At 37.3% G+C, this 16,596-nt stretch overlaps 1 protein-coding gene across 3 annotated transcripts; it reads right to left on the bottom strand.

Annotated features, from left to right (window-relative positions):
- Positions 1 to 1,046: 1,046 nt before the first annotated feature.
- On the bottom strand, positions 1,047 to 7,958 carry LOC104246725 (E3 ubiquitin-protein ligase At3g02290-like). Of its 3 annotated transcripts, none has more exons than XM_009802605.2 (5): positions 7,825 to 7,958; positions 6,663 to 7,026; positions 5,336 to 5,744; positions 4,845 to 4,954; positions 1,047 to 1,185 (listed from the first exon to the last, which is right to left on the bottom strand). In XM_009802605.2, the coding sequence occupies exons 2-5, from the start codon at positions 6,777 to 6,779 to the stop codon at positions 1,165 to 1,167; spliced, it is 657 nt and encodes a 218-aa protein (XP_009800907.1). In that variant the 5' UTR covers positions 6,780 to 7,026; positions 7,825 to 7,958; the 3' UTR covers positions 1,047 to 1,164. The 3 variants fall into 3 exon arrangements, with proteins under 3 accessions (XP_009800907.1, XP_009800906.1, XP_009800905.1); XM_009802604.2 differs by lacking the exon at positions 1,047 to 1,185 and adding an exon at positions 2,302 to 2,767; XM_009802603.2 differs by lacking the exon at positions 1,047 to 1,185 and having other exon boundaries at positions 4,501 to 4,954.
- Between the last annotated feature and the right edge of the window lie 8,638 nt (positions 7,959 to 16,596).

Raw genomic sequence — 16,596 nt, forward strand, 5'->3', positions numbered from 1 at the left:
TTTATATATCGGAGCAACATATGAGAAAACTTTGATTGTACTAATAATGGCTTCATATCTTCCCAACCTTTAAACATGTTTTATCAGTCTTCTCTTATTTAGGTTTTATCAATCTAAACTTTTATTAGTGGGGAATGAAATTGTAATTATGAAGATACAACTCCATTCTCGTGTTTTATCAAAGCTAAACTCTAATCAAATATGAGCATTGAGTTTTTCTTTTTCAAACTCTTTCAAAAGAGTAGTTTGTTACAAAACTTTATATGCAATAATTAATGCCACAAAAATGACATATTTCCAACATTATAAAATAATTAATATTTCATGCACTCACTTCACCCATAGATTATCCGCTTTCTCCAGTAACATCCATATTAATTTCGTCATAGTTGCTATATTCCAGTTCCTACAACCTTTGACGTTCAAACCCCCTTGTGCTTTTGGCTTACAAATTTTCTCCCATGCAACTAGAGAGACCTTTTTTTGTTCTGCATTATTGCCCCATAGAAATTCTCTGCATTTCCTATCAACTTCTTTTAACACACCCTGTGAGAGGATGAATACTGCTCCCCAAAATTATGTAATGAAAACAGAATAGAGTTTATAACTTGTAACTTATCTACATAAGATAGATTCTTAGCAGAGTAAGTTCTAATTTTCTCTGTAATCTTCGATGTCAATTGGTGACGTTCCATCTTCTTCCACCTCTTAGACAAAAGTGGTAATCCCAAGTACCTTATTGGAAATGTCCCTACTGCAAATCCAGGCATCTCTACTAACTTTTCCTTCATCTCTGTATCTACTCCAGCCACAACCATATTGGACTTATCCACATTTGCTATTAAGCTAGTCATCTCTGAAAAATGTTTTAGTGCTTCCGCATAACTCTGCTAACATAGCAGAGCTAATATTTTCTTTGCAAAAAATCATAAGGTCATCAGCAAATATCATATGAGTAAGCTTATGTCTCTTACACACGGGATGAAATCGAAAGTCTTGGTAATTGACTCATTTTTCCCATAATTCTGGACAAGTACTCTGTAACCATTACAAACAGGAGAGGTGATACCGGATCACCTTGCTTCAATCCCTTTCTCCCATCAAAGTAACCATATCCCTCCCCATTCACTTTGATAGAAAAGGATGTAGTAGATACACATGCCATTACCAATTGGATGAAGCTTCCTGAAAATCCATAGCCTTTTAGCATCTTCTCTATAAACTCCCAGCATACCATATCATAAGTCTTCCTCAAGTCAATTTTGGTATATATATGAACAATGGCATACATTTTGGGGAACATCAGGTACCAGTAGACAGTAGCTGGTACTGGAGAAGGCTCAACAAGCTAAAGCTGGGGATGACAAGTTGGTACCAAAATGGAAGGTATTGTTTAACTACTAATGGGCACTACTCAATGGTAAAAGGATACTTGAAACTAATAGGAGACTCTCCTAAGTTACAGATAGCTGGATTAGTATGGAGCAGGGTAATGCTACCAAAACACGGATTCATAGTGTGGCTCGATATGCAAGGAAGGCTCATGACAAAAGATAGACTAAGAGATATGGGAATACAATACGACAACACAGCGTGTGGGATGTGAGATGCTGGAAATATCGAGAATGCAATACACTTATTTCATGAATGTACTTGGGATGGGCAGCTATGGACAATGATAAAGCAGTGGATTGGTTTCAGCATACAATGTTCAGAGGTGACTGATACAATGCAGAAAATTAACAGGAAAAATCGGAGCAGCTTTAAGAAGAAGATCACGGCAGCGATATATTGAGCGGGAATTTATCAAATATGGCAAGCACGAAACTGAAGACAATTTAGAAGACATAGTGTAGATAATAGCTTTGATTTGCAACAAATACAAAGTGTAATAAGAGAAAGAATTAAAATGTTGAGAAATACTAAGGAAGCAAGGAAAACTAGATTTCTAATTGATAGGATATGTAGCTAGTAGGCATTTTTTTTTTTTTTTTTGAGAGAGTGATCGAGGAAGTTTTACAACAGTAGTGAGTACTCTTTATGTGTAAATTGAAGGTTTGTTTGTCTGGTAATATATTCACATCTTATTACCCAAAAAAAATATTTAACCAATATTTTAACAAACAAATCAAAATAAGAAAGGTGTGTGTAAATATTTTACTACAAGGGAAGTTGATGATACAAAATCAACGTTGGATATAAGTTTTTGAAAATTACATTTTTTTTTTTAACCTTTTTTTTTGGGTTAGAAAGGAAACAAGGCAAAATCTATGAATAACCTCAGTTACATGATAAGACCAATTTGGGCTATACAATGAGGAAACATTCACCATATCTTTAATTACATTGTGACAAACAAACATGTCATTATAATTACTATATTGTGTAATTACCAAGGTGTATAATTACTATCCTAGTAATTACATCATCAAGTAATTACACATGGTTTTCCAAATAGACTCTAAATGATACAAGACAAGGTAATGAGCTTTGAACTTGTGGTTTCGGTGCATAAGTGAGAATTGTATCTGGAAAATCCATCCAAGTGGAAGTACAAAAATTTAAATAGAAACCAGAGCAATATGAAGCTCATGCATTTTAGACAGGGTTGTATTGAAAAGTAATTTCTTATTTTTTTTTTATTTATAGGGAAAGACATTTAGCTGGACAGTATTCACAATGATTTTACATTATCTCTTGCTGGTTAATTTGATCCAAGACTGTAATTTTTGAGAAAAGATCACCCCCTGTCTTCGAATTCCATCTCCTAGAAACCAAAAAGAGGTCAACATAATGTTCTGCATAAACAGCATTTTATACATGTATAGATTGTACGCATATCTACTTGTTCAGAAACTGTGAAAAACTAATTCCAAACCTGTAAATATGTAACCAGTTACTGAAAAACAAAAGATTCATCCCCTGTGTTTTTGGTAATATTCTTCTCTTTATTGCCTACTAAAAGAGAATTGGGGCATCGGAGACTAACACAAAATCAACTAACTTAAGTGAATTTTTGGAAAGTTCTGGCGTCCAAAGCCTGCAGAACCTAGAAAACGACTAAACAGATCGTGAAATCCTGTGATTCAGCCATATAGTAACACCGCTGGCCTATAAGCATTTGACTTACCAAATAAGAACCTTGACCACTACCTTACCACTAGAAAGTGACAGTGGTAGCTGTAACTTCTGATATTCATATATCTACGCAACTCAACAAAGATGGTTTGGTGATATTGGTTTCAAGGGGGTGGTGAAGTGATTGACTGAAGAGAAAGCCAGTAAAGTCTGCCACCATGGTAGCCCGTATGCGAAGACCATTGGAGCAGTTAACCTACTATCTATGACGTACTTCCTAAGACACGACAAGTTTAAATTTTAAAAAAATGTGCATGCGATTCCCTCCTCAATATTCGGTCATTATATGATGTTCAACACCCTTATTTTGGAATATGCATCCTCATACTCGTTCAAGCTCTCACTCTACATTCTGGTATCTTACACTAACCCCTATCCATATCTGTTGTCATTCGACCATGTCAAGCCCAGCTCTGTTTTCCTAAAAGACATGTCTTACCTAGTGATTGCCATTTACTCCTCCCAAGTTCATTATACACACACGACTATCTTAAATGGTAGGGCATTTTAATTGCACACAACAGCCTGCTTGCGGACTGCTGTTGCAATTTTTGAGCTTCTATGACAATTCCCTCCCCTCCCTCCTTCCCTCCCCCCCCCCCCGGGGAGGGGGGGAAGGGGGGTCATAGCTATTTTGGACCATGGTATAGAAGGAGTAGCACCCAAAGACAGTTAAACGTTAAGATTTAACCGCACAAAGACACTTTTAAATGCAAGTGGTTGCAAGTTTGATGATCCACCGTCTCGTTTCTAGCATCCTTTTCTAGGTAAACTACAAGCAACCCTTGAACTATGATTCATATGCAAAAACCCTCCACAATGAAACTACAAATTTAACTCTAAACTAACATAGTTTGAAAATTAACTGAAACTCCACAATATTTGGAATACCAGCCAATCTACCAGAAGGGGAAAGAGGGACAAAAAATAGTGGAAAGAAGGAGACGGGATGGGGAAGAATTGCCAAATTTCAGCTAGCCAGAAGGAAGATAAAAAGCACTATAGAATTGGATGATTACAGAAAAGTGATTTCACCAGCAGTCAGCACATAGAAATAAAAAGGTATTAGGGTAATTCCATTATAATTAGTATCCCATATGAATATGTATAGATATTACATGAAAACAAGCTACAATGATTGGACTAGCACTAATATCCATACATGTCTCTGATAACCAGCTGTCCCATGGATCATCAGTTACTCGAGAAGAGTTAAGAATAAAATCTGAAGAATGACAGCTCAGGCTCTTTGCCTATTTATGCACCAAATAAGAATCTTTGACCATAGTCCATACAACATAATAGCTGGTAAAAGGAATTAGGTGGTCTATGGAAGTAGAATGGTAAACCAAAGTGGAGCAGACAGTTCCTCACACACCCTCCTTGTGTCCCCTTTCCTAGTTCTCACTTTTTTTACCAAAAAGAAAGATAAAACCAAATAATAATAATAATAAAATCTCGTTCTTTTAAAATGTTTAAACTAGTCATTTTACCAAATATAGGAAGCACTTGATCATATTAAAACAGGGAGGTGAGGAAAGAAAAATAAAACATGAAGATTTTCCCTCAACAGAGTTGGGATTGCTTCTCGCAGGGTAGCATGTAAAGGACAAGCTCGACTGCAACATAAGTTCAAGCAAGCGACAGATAAGCAGTAACCAAAAACAGTACACACTGGCCATTATTTTGTAAAGGATCACATTTACCTTTCCGCAAATTGGACAGCTGTCACTTCTCTCCATCCACTCATATATGCACGCCAGGTGGAAATGGTGAGAGCATTTTGTAATTATTTTTGGGTCTTCTTCTGTATATTCTGAAAGAGAGAGGCTCATCAAGGTCATGAAAGTTGAAATTCAAGAGATTCCTGAACTTTGCTAGACAGTTTCCAGAAGCGAGGCAATGAAACCCAGGAAGAAGGAAAAATGTACTGCATTAAAATCGGTTTACTCTCAATACTGCTCTCGTCTGTTAAGCAATTCTATTTTTTCACAAGCCTACGAACAATTGCATCAAGTCCTTGATTTTAGACAGACAAAGTATGGCAGTGACTACTGATTTCAGTTTCAATTGCCCATCAGCGCTGAATAAAGTCTATCCAAAGAAATTTCACAAGACTCTAGGCAGAGAGCATGCATATAATACTTTGAAAGGCAGTTCAATGAGGATTAATAGAAAACTCGTACAACTGATCTACCTTCAAGACATGTCGGGCAGACATCTTCATCTTCTGCAGAATAGATATTAGCAAATCCAGTGGTCTTTTTAGTTGTTGACATCTTCACCGAAGATTTGCAATTGTCTTCTTTCGATCCTTCGTCACATTTAGATTCGTTCCATTTGCTTCCCCCACTCAAATATTCAGAATCATCATCACTATCACTTCTTCGTAGTGGTTCAGTTTCCTCATGCGAGTGACCTGACCCTTTCTCCCGCCTTGAGACTAGTCCATCTCGTTGCAAGCGGAAGTATCTTGGATCGGCATCATAAGGCAATGGTCTTGGAGGACAGCGGTACATATCAGATAGTGAGTTATCAAGAGATGTTGTACCTTGAGTCAGTGAAGGAATGACATTTTGTTCTCCTCTATGAAACAATGATGTATACTGCAGGATTTGAAAAAACGAATGCTCTAAATAATAGCAAATGAAGGGGAATTATTATGTCAGCAACCTATTCAGCAAAAGCCTTGGTTTCAAGCAGCTAATGATTAAACTACAAGATTTCAAATGAAGAGATTGTGCAGATGGGTCCAGCTATGAAAAAGCAAAAATATATAGCGATATGTAATTGTTCATGTGCCATGTGCGGGAGCTTCTGATGGTCAGTCTAGGTGAGATAGTAAAGGTGTTTCGGGGTAACGGGAAGGCCAAATTCACCTCATTTTGAAATGCAACGGAGCCTCGCGTACTAGGCTGCCCAGATGTTTGAAATCTCTCCTTGCTGTAAGATCGTATTTCTAGAAAAGGTATTGTCTGTAAGAATTGGCGTTCCATTTCCACAGGCTTAAACCATTGCTCTTCTCATTTCAATTCTTTTAGCAGACGCAAAGACTCAATTAATTTCATGCAAGAGGAACCTAAATCTGTCATTTTTCAGCAAAATTTAGCAGAGGAACACCAAACTGCAGCAGCTATATATCAAGCTACCACAAACTTACCTAGTTTTTGAGTTGTAATATGCTGGTTTTTATTGACAAAAATTCAAGGAAAGTAAATGAGTTCTGAATCTACTATCAAAGCACCTAAATATCATCTTCAGCACAACTACTGATGTTCACAGTTCAACAAATCAAAAGCTGCTCAAAACATGATCAAGCTTTTGCCCAAATATCGGAGCATATGACAAAAATTAAGTTTGAAGCTCTAACTAGATAACAATTCAAGGAAGAGTATTCTCAATTTTGGATACAGAAATACTAGAAAAGTTACCATTGAATGAATAATCAGTAATTAGCAGAGAGTACGTTTGCAAAAAGAACAAAAAAATGAGATTATCCAACAAAATTGTGTAGAAAAGCATACCACATGAAAGAAGTTCTGAACAAAAGATCGAAGACATAAGCAGTTCCTATACATTGAGCTGTTGGGATTGGCCAAATCTTCACATTCATCTCGCAAACAGCAACAAAATGCACCCATGATACTGTTTTCAATCTACTTCAATAGCTCAAAAACCTTTTCTATAAACATTGGCAGTCCCCTAGTGTCATGATGGCGCGCGGTTATGGAAGCAAAACTTGTGGCAATCGAAATATGGGAATATGTGAAAGAAACCGAAAGAAGGCCTTCAGCAAACAGATGAAGCAAGGCAGTTGGGCACCCTCGCTCTTCAGGAAACCTCAAAAGAGTATATGCCCTTTGTAATGCTTGAGTAATCTGAGCAGTTCTGTCACACCCAATAAACCGTAGAGAAGTTAAATCAACAACACTACATGAAAATTAAGCAAAGTAGCTATGGTTTGCAACCTATGTTGCTCGGATAAAATGCCGCCGAATTACGTTTGGAGGATCTGACACACACCTAGTGGCATCTTTGGAGGATCCGAGCAACACAATTTCCAACAATAAGTAGCTCCAATCGCGAACTAGTTGTGGACAATATGATTCGTCCATATCATTCTGTTTCATTCCAATACTCAACAGTTTGACTAAGATAAATTTTAGAGGTTCTCTAGAGTTTAAATTCTATGTATTGACAAAGAATATTTTATAAAATCAGAATCAGGTCTAACTGCAAGCAAGTATATTTAATAGCGTTGATCGGTAACCTCGAATAAATGTTAAGTAACCTATTTAAATGATGTAATAAAATGATTACACTGTTAATGGACATAACTTAAGTAAAAAAAAAAAAAATAGTTGGAGTGGAAGAAGCTCAATTATCATAAAAAGAAGAAATCATTTTCAGAATGCCACACTCCTCTAGCTCCACAACAGGAACAAGACTGTCATTCATCATACCCAATTATCATATTCATTATACTGTTAGTGCATATAAAAATACATTTTGAACTTAACAACAAAAAAAGAACTTTAGTGCTGAAATATAACTCAATCAACCAATTTAGACGGCACCCGCTTAAAGTAACATTAGATTATTTAGAAATTAAGCTTCTAATAAGAGAAAATAAGAGAATAATGGGTAAACAAACTAATAATTAAAGAAAGATTAAGAGAAAGGTACCTTCACTTATGGAGCTGAGAGAGAGAGAGAAGAGAAGAGAGATGATTTTAATCAAGTGAAGACAGTAGCCTAGAAATCGGAAGTCAGATGTTTTGGATTGTTGACAATGATATCGTTGGATTTTATGCGGAGAAAAGCTAAGGATGCGCGTGAAATGTAATGGAATATTAATATTTGGCCTTAATATTACTTCACCTATTTTAGTTTACATGACACCTTTTTTGGGTTAATTACTTTAAACACTCATAGAAATATCATTAAGTTTCAGATATATTCCCTTTACTTTAAAAGCAAAACTTATATTTCATATACTACGAAAATTCTACACATACGTGAGAGAAATTGTTAGGAAGACCTTCTCAAAACTTGATTAAAGAAAATGACCTTTATTTTATTTCTCTCACTTATTTTTAGACCCAAAAAATTATTAATGTTTAGATTAATGACTTAATGGGTGGTCGGGGGCAAATTTAACCTTATTAAAATTTAGAAGTTAACTATTAAAACTAGAATAACTTTTTTTTTTTATTACTTCATCTCTTCGAGAACTTCACCCTAGGCGTAGATCCACTCCACCAAGTTGGTTTTGGTGTATCCAAACGTTGATTTCGGGCCAAAAGCAAGCCAAACTCTCTCGTGTCTATATAGACCTCATTACTGTGTAGTTTTTTCAATTTTAATAATTTTTAGGTAACTTCAAATTCATCTTTTACTTTTTTTAGAAGTATAATTTTGCGTTTAAAGAAAAATCAGATATTTTATAGCGAGGATGAATATTGGTCCCAGTTGATCTATTTTGGAGCTTTATATTTACAATTAATGTAGATGCGCGACGTATGTTCTATAATAAAACTATGGTCGATTATTGTATGTTTTTAACTGCTCGCCGGAATTGTAATTTTATTTATTGTAGTATGTTAGGATTAGTGTATCTCTATAATTTAACACATGTTCTTTACCTTACATGTAATTATCGTTTTTATATCCTAATTAATTGTACAAAGAGGAGACTACCATAATAAAATCAACACAACGTTATACTCAAGTTTATCTTTCGAATTATTAGCTGTGATCTTTAATGCTTTTGAACTATGACGTCGGTTATTTTAGGATTTTGAACTATGGCATTGTTGTATATCTTAATTCCTCTTTTACTTTTTCTTATCAGTCTCTATGATCTTGAATTTTAAAATGACTTTTTATAAAGTGAAATGCATGTGTTGATGCTCTTTATACTTAGTTTTAAACTAAATCTTCCATGGAGAGGGTGAATATTATCCCTAGCTGATCAAAGGATCAAGTTGTTTGCTTGTTGTAACAACTTAGAGTCTATATACCTATTGTTTATAATCAATCCTTTTATATGTCTACTAAATAACATATTTTGTTGTTCTACCACGTATGAGTATATTGGCGACCACTGATTTAGTTGGTCATGTTAATGTGATAAATGTGGACACTCTTTCCATCCTTTAAATTAGTTAGAAGGATCAATATAAACACAATTAATTCTACGAGCTGATAAGAAAATTCAAATCCTAGAAGTTTGGAGCTGTTGTTAATAAATATCTTTGGTAAATACTTGTCATGGAATAAACATCCTTTTTGTTTAACTATAAATTCATAATCCTGACTGATAGCTGTAATCTCCTATCACATGTTGCTGCATACAAAATCATTATAGACGTCCTTTTGCGATATATAAATAACACTTGGTCCATAAGAGACTTATTTTAAAACTTCATCAGGTCTAGCCAAAACTTGATATTAACTTTTACAATACTAGATCTTTCCACTTTAGTATCAGACTCGCCGCAACGGTCAATATCACCTCGTGATAATAACCCCGATTGTTACTACAGAAAGCATGCAATTTTAAGGCATTCAGGGGGGGGCTCCAAATTTGGTGGTAAATGTTGGATCAGCAAATACTATGTGAGTAATGAATATGTAGATTTATATTTTATTATTCCTATAAGTTATCTAGCAGTTGATACACTCACTGTCATTCGTTTTGAGGTATAAGATGAAGATCAATATAGTTTTGAAGAGTGGTTTGATGAAACCTATCAGCAGGAAGTCTGTGCCAGAGATCCCTCTACACAAAATGTTGTGTAGAAGCATCTTGTGGTCATCGAGTATAAGAACTCGATAAGATAGACCAAGCGGCTAACGATGAAAGAGCTCTTTTCCTCTTATACGCTCTAAAAAAAGAGTATATCGGGTTTTTGGACCCTATGTTGAGTAAGGGTTCCAAAAAATGACATAGTTGTGTGTTGAAGAACTTATTTTTAGTTTGATTTAGTTTATTTTTATGAATTTTGTGTATCTAAACAATCGATTGTTTATATTTTTAATCTATTAGAGTTGAAGCAAAACGTAAGCCATTTGTATATACTGATTATAGACTCTCAATTTAGCCGATTATCAACTATTTATCGAGTATGCAAAAATATTATGAGCAATTTGAAAATAACGAGCTTAAAACAAATAGGAGTTGTAGTGATTATAAACTCTCAATTTAGTCGATTATCAATTATTTTTCGAGTATGAAAATTTTTATGAGCAATGTGAAAATAACGACTTTAAAACAAACAGGATGTAGATACATGAGATGGAAAATAAATAAATTTTCAAACTCTCAATTTAGCGATTGTCAACTATTTGTCTAGTACGCAAAATCTTATGAGCAATATAAAAATAACGTGTTTAAAATAAATAGGAGTTATAGATACATGAGATAGGGGAAAATGTCGAATGTACATGAGTTGATTACAACATATACGAGTTTACAAAACGAATTTACAAAATATGCTCACTTAGGGAAGATCTGTCACGATCCAAAATTCCACTAAGGGTCGTGGTGGCGTCGGACACCGCTGTCAGGCAAGCCAACCATAAATACTTAATTAAATTCTTGTTTAAATAATTGTGAAAGCTATAATTTTCCTTCAATTTGGCTAGTAAAAAATAATCTTTACAAAATAAATAAAAGAATATTTAGAAGTTAATACAGAATACCCCATAATTATCCCAGAACTCGGTGTCACAAGTGCATGAGCAGTTTCTAGAAAATAATGTAATACAACAACTGTCCGGAATACAAATTGGACAGGAAAAAAATACAGTACAATACTCTGAAGGAGACTCTGCTGGTTGTGGGTCGTCTCGAGAGGTGCAGCTCGCCTAAGTCTCTGTATCAACCATGTTGTTGCGCCCAACTAGGCCACTAGACATACATGTGCCTGTGCAACAAAAATGCCCAGCAAGTGTAGTATGAGTACAAAACTAACTTGTACCCAGTAAGTATCTCGTCTAACCTCGAAGAAGTAGAGGCGAGAGGTCGACTTTGACACTTACTAGTGGTCCAATAATAATATATTAATAATGCGGATAATCATGGATTTATTAAAAACGACAGTAAACTCAAGTAATTCAAGAAACAAGTAAACATTCCTTTTTATATTTAGAAGTCTCCAAATTCATAATCCATTATGTATCAATTTATCTCAGACCAGAGAGGCAATATCAATTTGTAAATCTCAAGCAAGCATTACAAGCATGCGCAAATCATGCTGAGGCCGTACGGCCCGATTCAACAAATATTTAAACTGTGCACTGCCAGAGGGTCGAATGGCGCGAATCATAGATGCATCTATTACCCCGCTCGCGAATCATACGTGTGACGTAGGTACTCATAGATACACACATTCAAACAATCAATTAAGAATTCATCAAGAAACATTTATTCAAGGAAAAGTCAATTCTCTTTTAACGATTTAAGAAAATGAGGTTTAACCCTTTTTAGAAATTCTTTTACTAATTCGATATGATTCAGGCAATTTCAGTTGTCAATAAGATTACAAATATTTCAGGTATAGCATGCTTTTGGGTCCTAGACTACCCGGACTTACACATAATAGTAGCTACGCACGGACTCTCGTCACCTCGTGCATACGTAGCCCCCACAAATAGGAGCACATAACCAATTATTTCACCTACGGGGACAATTCCCTCTTACAAGGTTAGAAAGGAGACTCACCTCGCTCCAAAGATCCATAACCAGCATTCCACGCTCTTCCGAAGACTCGAATCGATGCACAATGCTCCAAAACTAGCCAATAATTATGCAAATCCATTAATATGTATTCAATTACTCATTACAATCCAATTTATAACAATTTCTAACCCCGATCGAAAAGTTGACAAAATTGCCCTCGGGCCCACGTGCCCCGATTCCGAAATTTCTAGAAGATAAATTTATTCATGAACTCACGAACTCAAATATATGATTTTCTATTAATTTCATACCCAAAATCGTGTTCAAAATCCAAGAATATCAATTTTCTAGGTTTACCCTCAAACCCCAAGTTTCTACCAAATTTTCATGCTCAAATCCGCACATAATCAATGTATTTAACTCAAGATAGGTGAGGTTAGCTTACCTCATCGTTGATGATGAAAAAACCCCACTTGAAGCTCTCCAAAACGTCCACACCAAATGAAAAATGGGGAAAAAATGACCAACCCCCGATTTTAAAAGAACTTACTGCCTCCAGCACTTCTGCACATGCGGTCACACGATCGCTTATGCGGTTCCGCAGGTGCGGCCCCTAGACCGCTCCTGCGGTTCCTCTCCAGGCTCCCCTTTCCGCTTCCGTGCCTCAACTCTCGCAGGTGCGGTCCCGCTTCTATGGCGAGATGACCGCATCTGCAGTCCTTACACTTCCAGCCCAAAATTGCATATGCGGCTCTCCTGGCCGCTTCTGCGTCTCCGCACCTGCGGCCAAAACCTCGCAGGGGCGGTTATATCAGATATCAGTTGCCTCAATCCTTCCTCAAATTTCAAAATTGATCTATTAACCATTCGGAATCCACCCGAGTCCCCCGGGACCCAAACCAATCATACCAACCAGTCCCAAAACACATTACGGACTTGCTCGAGGCCTCAAATCATATCAAACAATGCTAAAATCATGAATCGACCTCCAATCCAAGATTAATGAACTTTAGAATTTCAAACTTCAACATTCGATACCGAAACCTATCAAATCACGTCCGATTGACCTTAAATTTTGCATACACGTCATATTTGACATTACGGACCTACTCCAACTTCCGGAATTAGATTCCGACCTCGATATCACAAAGTCCACTTCCGGTCAAACTTCTCAAAAACCTTCAAATTTCTATCTTTATCCAAATGACTCCAAAATGACCTACGGACCTCCGAATTCACTTCCGATCGCGCTCCCAATATCAGAATCACCATACGGAACTATTCCCAGACTCAAAATCTCAAACGGACATTGATAACCCTAAAATGCACTTCAATCTAAACTTATGAGATTCTTTCAAAAATGCAAACTTCCACAATAGGCGTCAAAACGTTCCCGGGTCTTCCAAAACCCAATTCGGACATACGCCCAAGTCCGAAATCATCATATGAACCTGCTGGAACCTTTGAATCCCAATTCTGAGGTTGTTTACTTAAAAATCCAACCCTAGTCAGTTCTTTCAACTTAAAGCTTCCGAAATGAGAATTCTCTTTCCAAATCAACTCCGAACTTTTCGGAATTCACTTCCGACCGCGCGCACAAATCATAATACCTGAAGTGAAGCTGCTTATGGCCTCAAACTATTGAACGACATGCTAGAGCTCAAAAATGACTGGTCGGGTCATTACATTCTCTCCCATTTAAACATATGTTCGTCCTCGAACGTGCTAAGAACTGCGTTGGAGTTGTTTGAAATCACTGTTTAACACCTCGCACACCTACCCCTGCTACCATAACTCAATTGGGCACCCTAGCTCGATCAATCTGAAGATACCCTTTTTCACTTAGGCAAATAAGCCTTAGAGCCCAATTCCAACATCCGGAATTCTCTGCCAGGCTTGCTCCAACATACGCTCACCGAATCAATAACTACACGCAGCACCAAAACATGACTGCATACCTTAGATGAATTCACACCTTGCACCACTTAACTCACAGGACCACAATAACATTCTCTGATCCATTTAGTCAAAATTCCATGACTCGGATGCTCTCATTGCACCTCATAACATACATAGGACTTGCTCTAACTCTTACAATACCGCCACGACAGAAGGGATGTGTAGAAATTCATAACTAACGGCTGAATCAACAATTCATTAGGTCTATACTCCTTTCAGGAACCATCACCCCATTCTGAACCAAATAATGGTCTTTGCTCTTTACTATACTTCATATAATCAGATTGCAATGATCCTAAATCCAATGATCTCGCCTCACCCTGCACGAACTGCTCAGTCAATAAGCCACCCCGGACATGATCAAAAGTCTTATATACTACCACAATGTGCCAATGGGCTACCAATTTGAACATGATACATAAAGGAAACGAACTCTAAAAAGGAAATCCAATTACCCCGCTCGCGAATCATACATGCAACGCGGGCACACAGCTAATACGAGTTTTCCTCAAAAAAATAGGAAACAAAATACATAAAAACAGATATAGGGAGTTGTACTCAACATCACACAGTTGCGGCGCGCAACCCGATCCAAACAACATACCCATGGCGGCGTGCCGCCCGATCCACACATAAAATTCATATAAGGAGTTACACACCGAGCTAGATTGCTCATTACAACAAAATACCGAATATCGGTCACAAGCACGCTAAGTGCATAATACCATCCCTGGGGAGACATATAGCGTTATAAGCTACAAACTCAAGCACAACTGAGGTGTGATGTACTATCTGAATCTCAAGAGCCATTCTGCTCATATAACATCATCTCTACGCAGAACCTCAACACATAAGAAATTTACCAAGCCGTCTCACAACTCACACGGCGCAATATATCATTACATAAAATAGTTGCAGACGAGATAATACCCCGACTACTCTTCCATATGGAGCGTGTTGCTGAAATGAACACATCTGGCCTGATATAGAGCCCATATTCACATTTAAATCCATCCACAAACCTCAAGCTGATTCTGATCGCACTGAACTAGGCTAATAACCTTTCAAAGGTCCATAATCACTCCCCTTTTTTCTCATAACACACAAGAACAACCATCATAACCGGAGTAGTCCTTCACAGTCCACAACCCATTAACCGAATGCCCTCCAGGCATCAATTCTCAATTTAACGACATCACTACAATCTTCATACTTGGTTTAACTCTTCAATCAATCAAGTGGCTATATGCCACACTTATACAACCTTCCCGTGGGGCACGCTCCCACAACCTTCCACAACATATAACAGGTATGTACATCCAAACCACCGGCCGCGCTAATGCTAAAAAGCGATCAAGAATCTTAACCAGGATGCAAAGCCTTTTTCACAGAACACCGATCTCAGGTGATGCTGAAGACAATACCAACTTACTTTAAATATCGAAACTCCTTTCCTGCTCATCCGAGCTCGTGACATCCTTGTCAACGCCGAACTGTAACCTTGATCCTCACTTCAAATTCCATACCACTCACTGTACCCAACATGCCAATATACGATAGAACACGATTTTTCATTATAACTCCGGAACCACTAACAGATTAACACTTCATCATATAAAAACTTTTCACTTAACTCACTTAAGGAGAATCATAGCAACACACAGGTGAATTTTCATAACCGTAGAATATGCAAATCTCTAAGTAGTGGTCTAAGCCACCATAACCCTTTCGGGATCCACCTACACATAATAGGCCATAACAGTAGAATACTTCTGAATAACATCAATCACGGCGGCCGACAAGCTTACCACGTACCATCACAAATCACTTGCATAACTTGATCACGCTGAAGGAACTGATCACTACCATCAATCTGCCAATTCAACTATGGCTAACCAATCTATCTTTTTCCAATTTATCTTTGATTGCCTTAGAAATGATAATAACTCCATCCAACACATAACACGCTCCATCCGCACTCGCCCGAGTGACCTTGAATCATGAGACCATGTTGTCTCAAATCCCACGAACCGTTTCATACCTCCCAAATGCTACATTGCAAGTCAAAACAGCATAGAACATTCTGGGCCTCTTCTCATAAGCTACTACAAAGCTTGATTCTTAACCGTACCTATAGGCTCGAAATCATTAAGCACCACACTTTACCCTTTTGGATCCACTGGGACCGTTGTTGAGAGCCACCCGCTCTGACTTGGCCCCGAATGTAATCAACTCCATGAATCTTCTAGCACATGAATACCATCTCGACGAAGCACCCAGCATAATCACTTCCCTTGGAACCCGCATCTATATAAGGCATAAATCCTGAATCCTTCCCTAAGTCTGAACATGAGCCAATAAGGCCAACCATAGCACACCTTTAACAATTCCTTTGCTTAAATTACCACTTATTTTCTTTTTCCGTAACTGAAATAACCCATCAATATGCTAATAACCAGAAACCTCGCAAGTAGTTAACCATACAACCCAATCATAGGCGGTGGGACTCTCCCACTTAGCTTGAAGCCACTATTACACAACTCTGGATTCACCAGGATTCTTTATCTCTTATTGACATAACCTTGCGCAATCAACCACCAAAATTCTCGGAATCTTTCTGTAAAACCCCTTTTTATACTCTGAATCATCAACCACATTCACACGACCGATCTTTTTGCTGTATAACCAATAGAATTCTTCGCAGAAGCTTCGCTAACCATGTGACCGCCGATCTACTCACCGGAGATAACCCACCTGTGTAATTTACGTGTCGACATCTTCCAACGCTGCTGAACGGGGTACAACCACTATGA

The sequence above is a fragment of the Nicotiana sylvestris genome, chromosome 9, assembly GCF_000393655.2.
Source record: "Nicotiana sylvestris chromosome 9, ASM39365v2, whole genome shotgun sequence".
Lineage (NCBI taxonomy): Eukaryota > Viridiplantae > Streptophyta > Magnoliopsida > Solanales > Solanaceae > Nicotiana > Nicotiana sylvestris.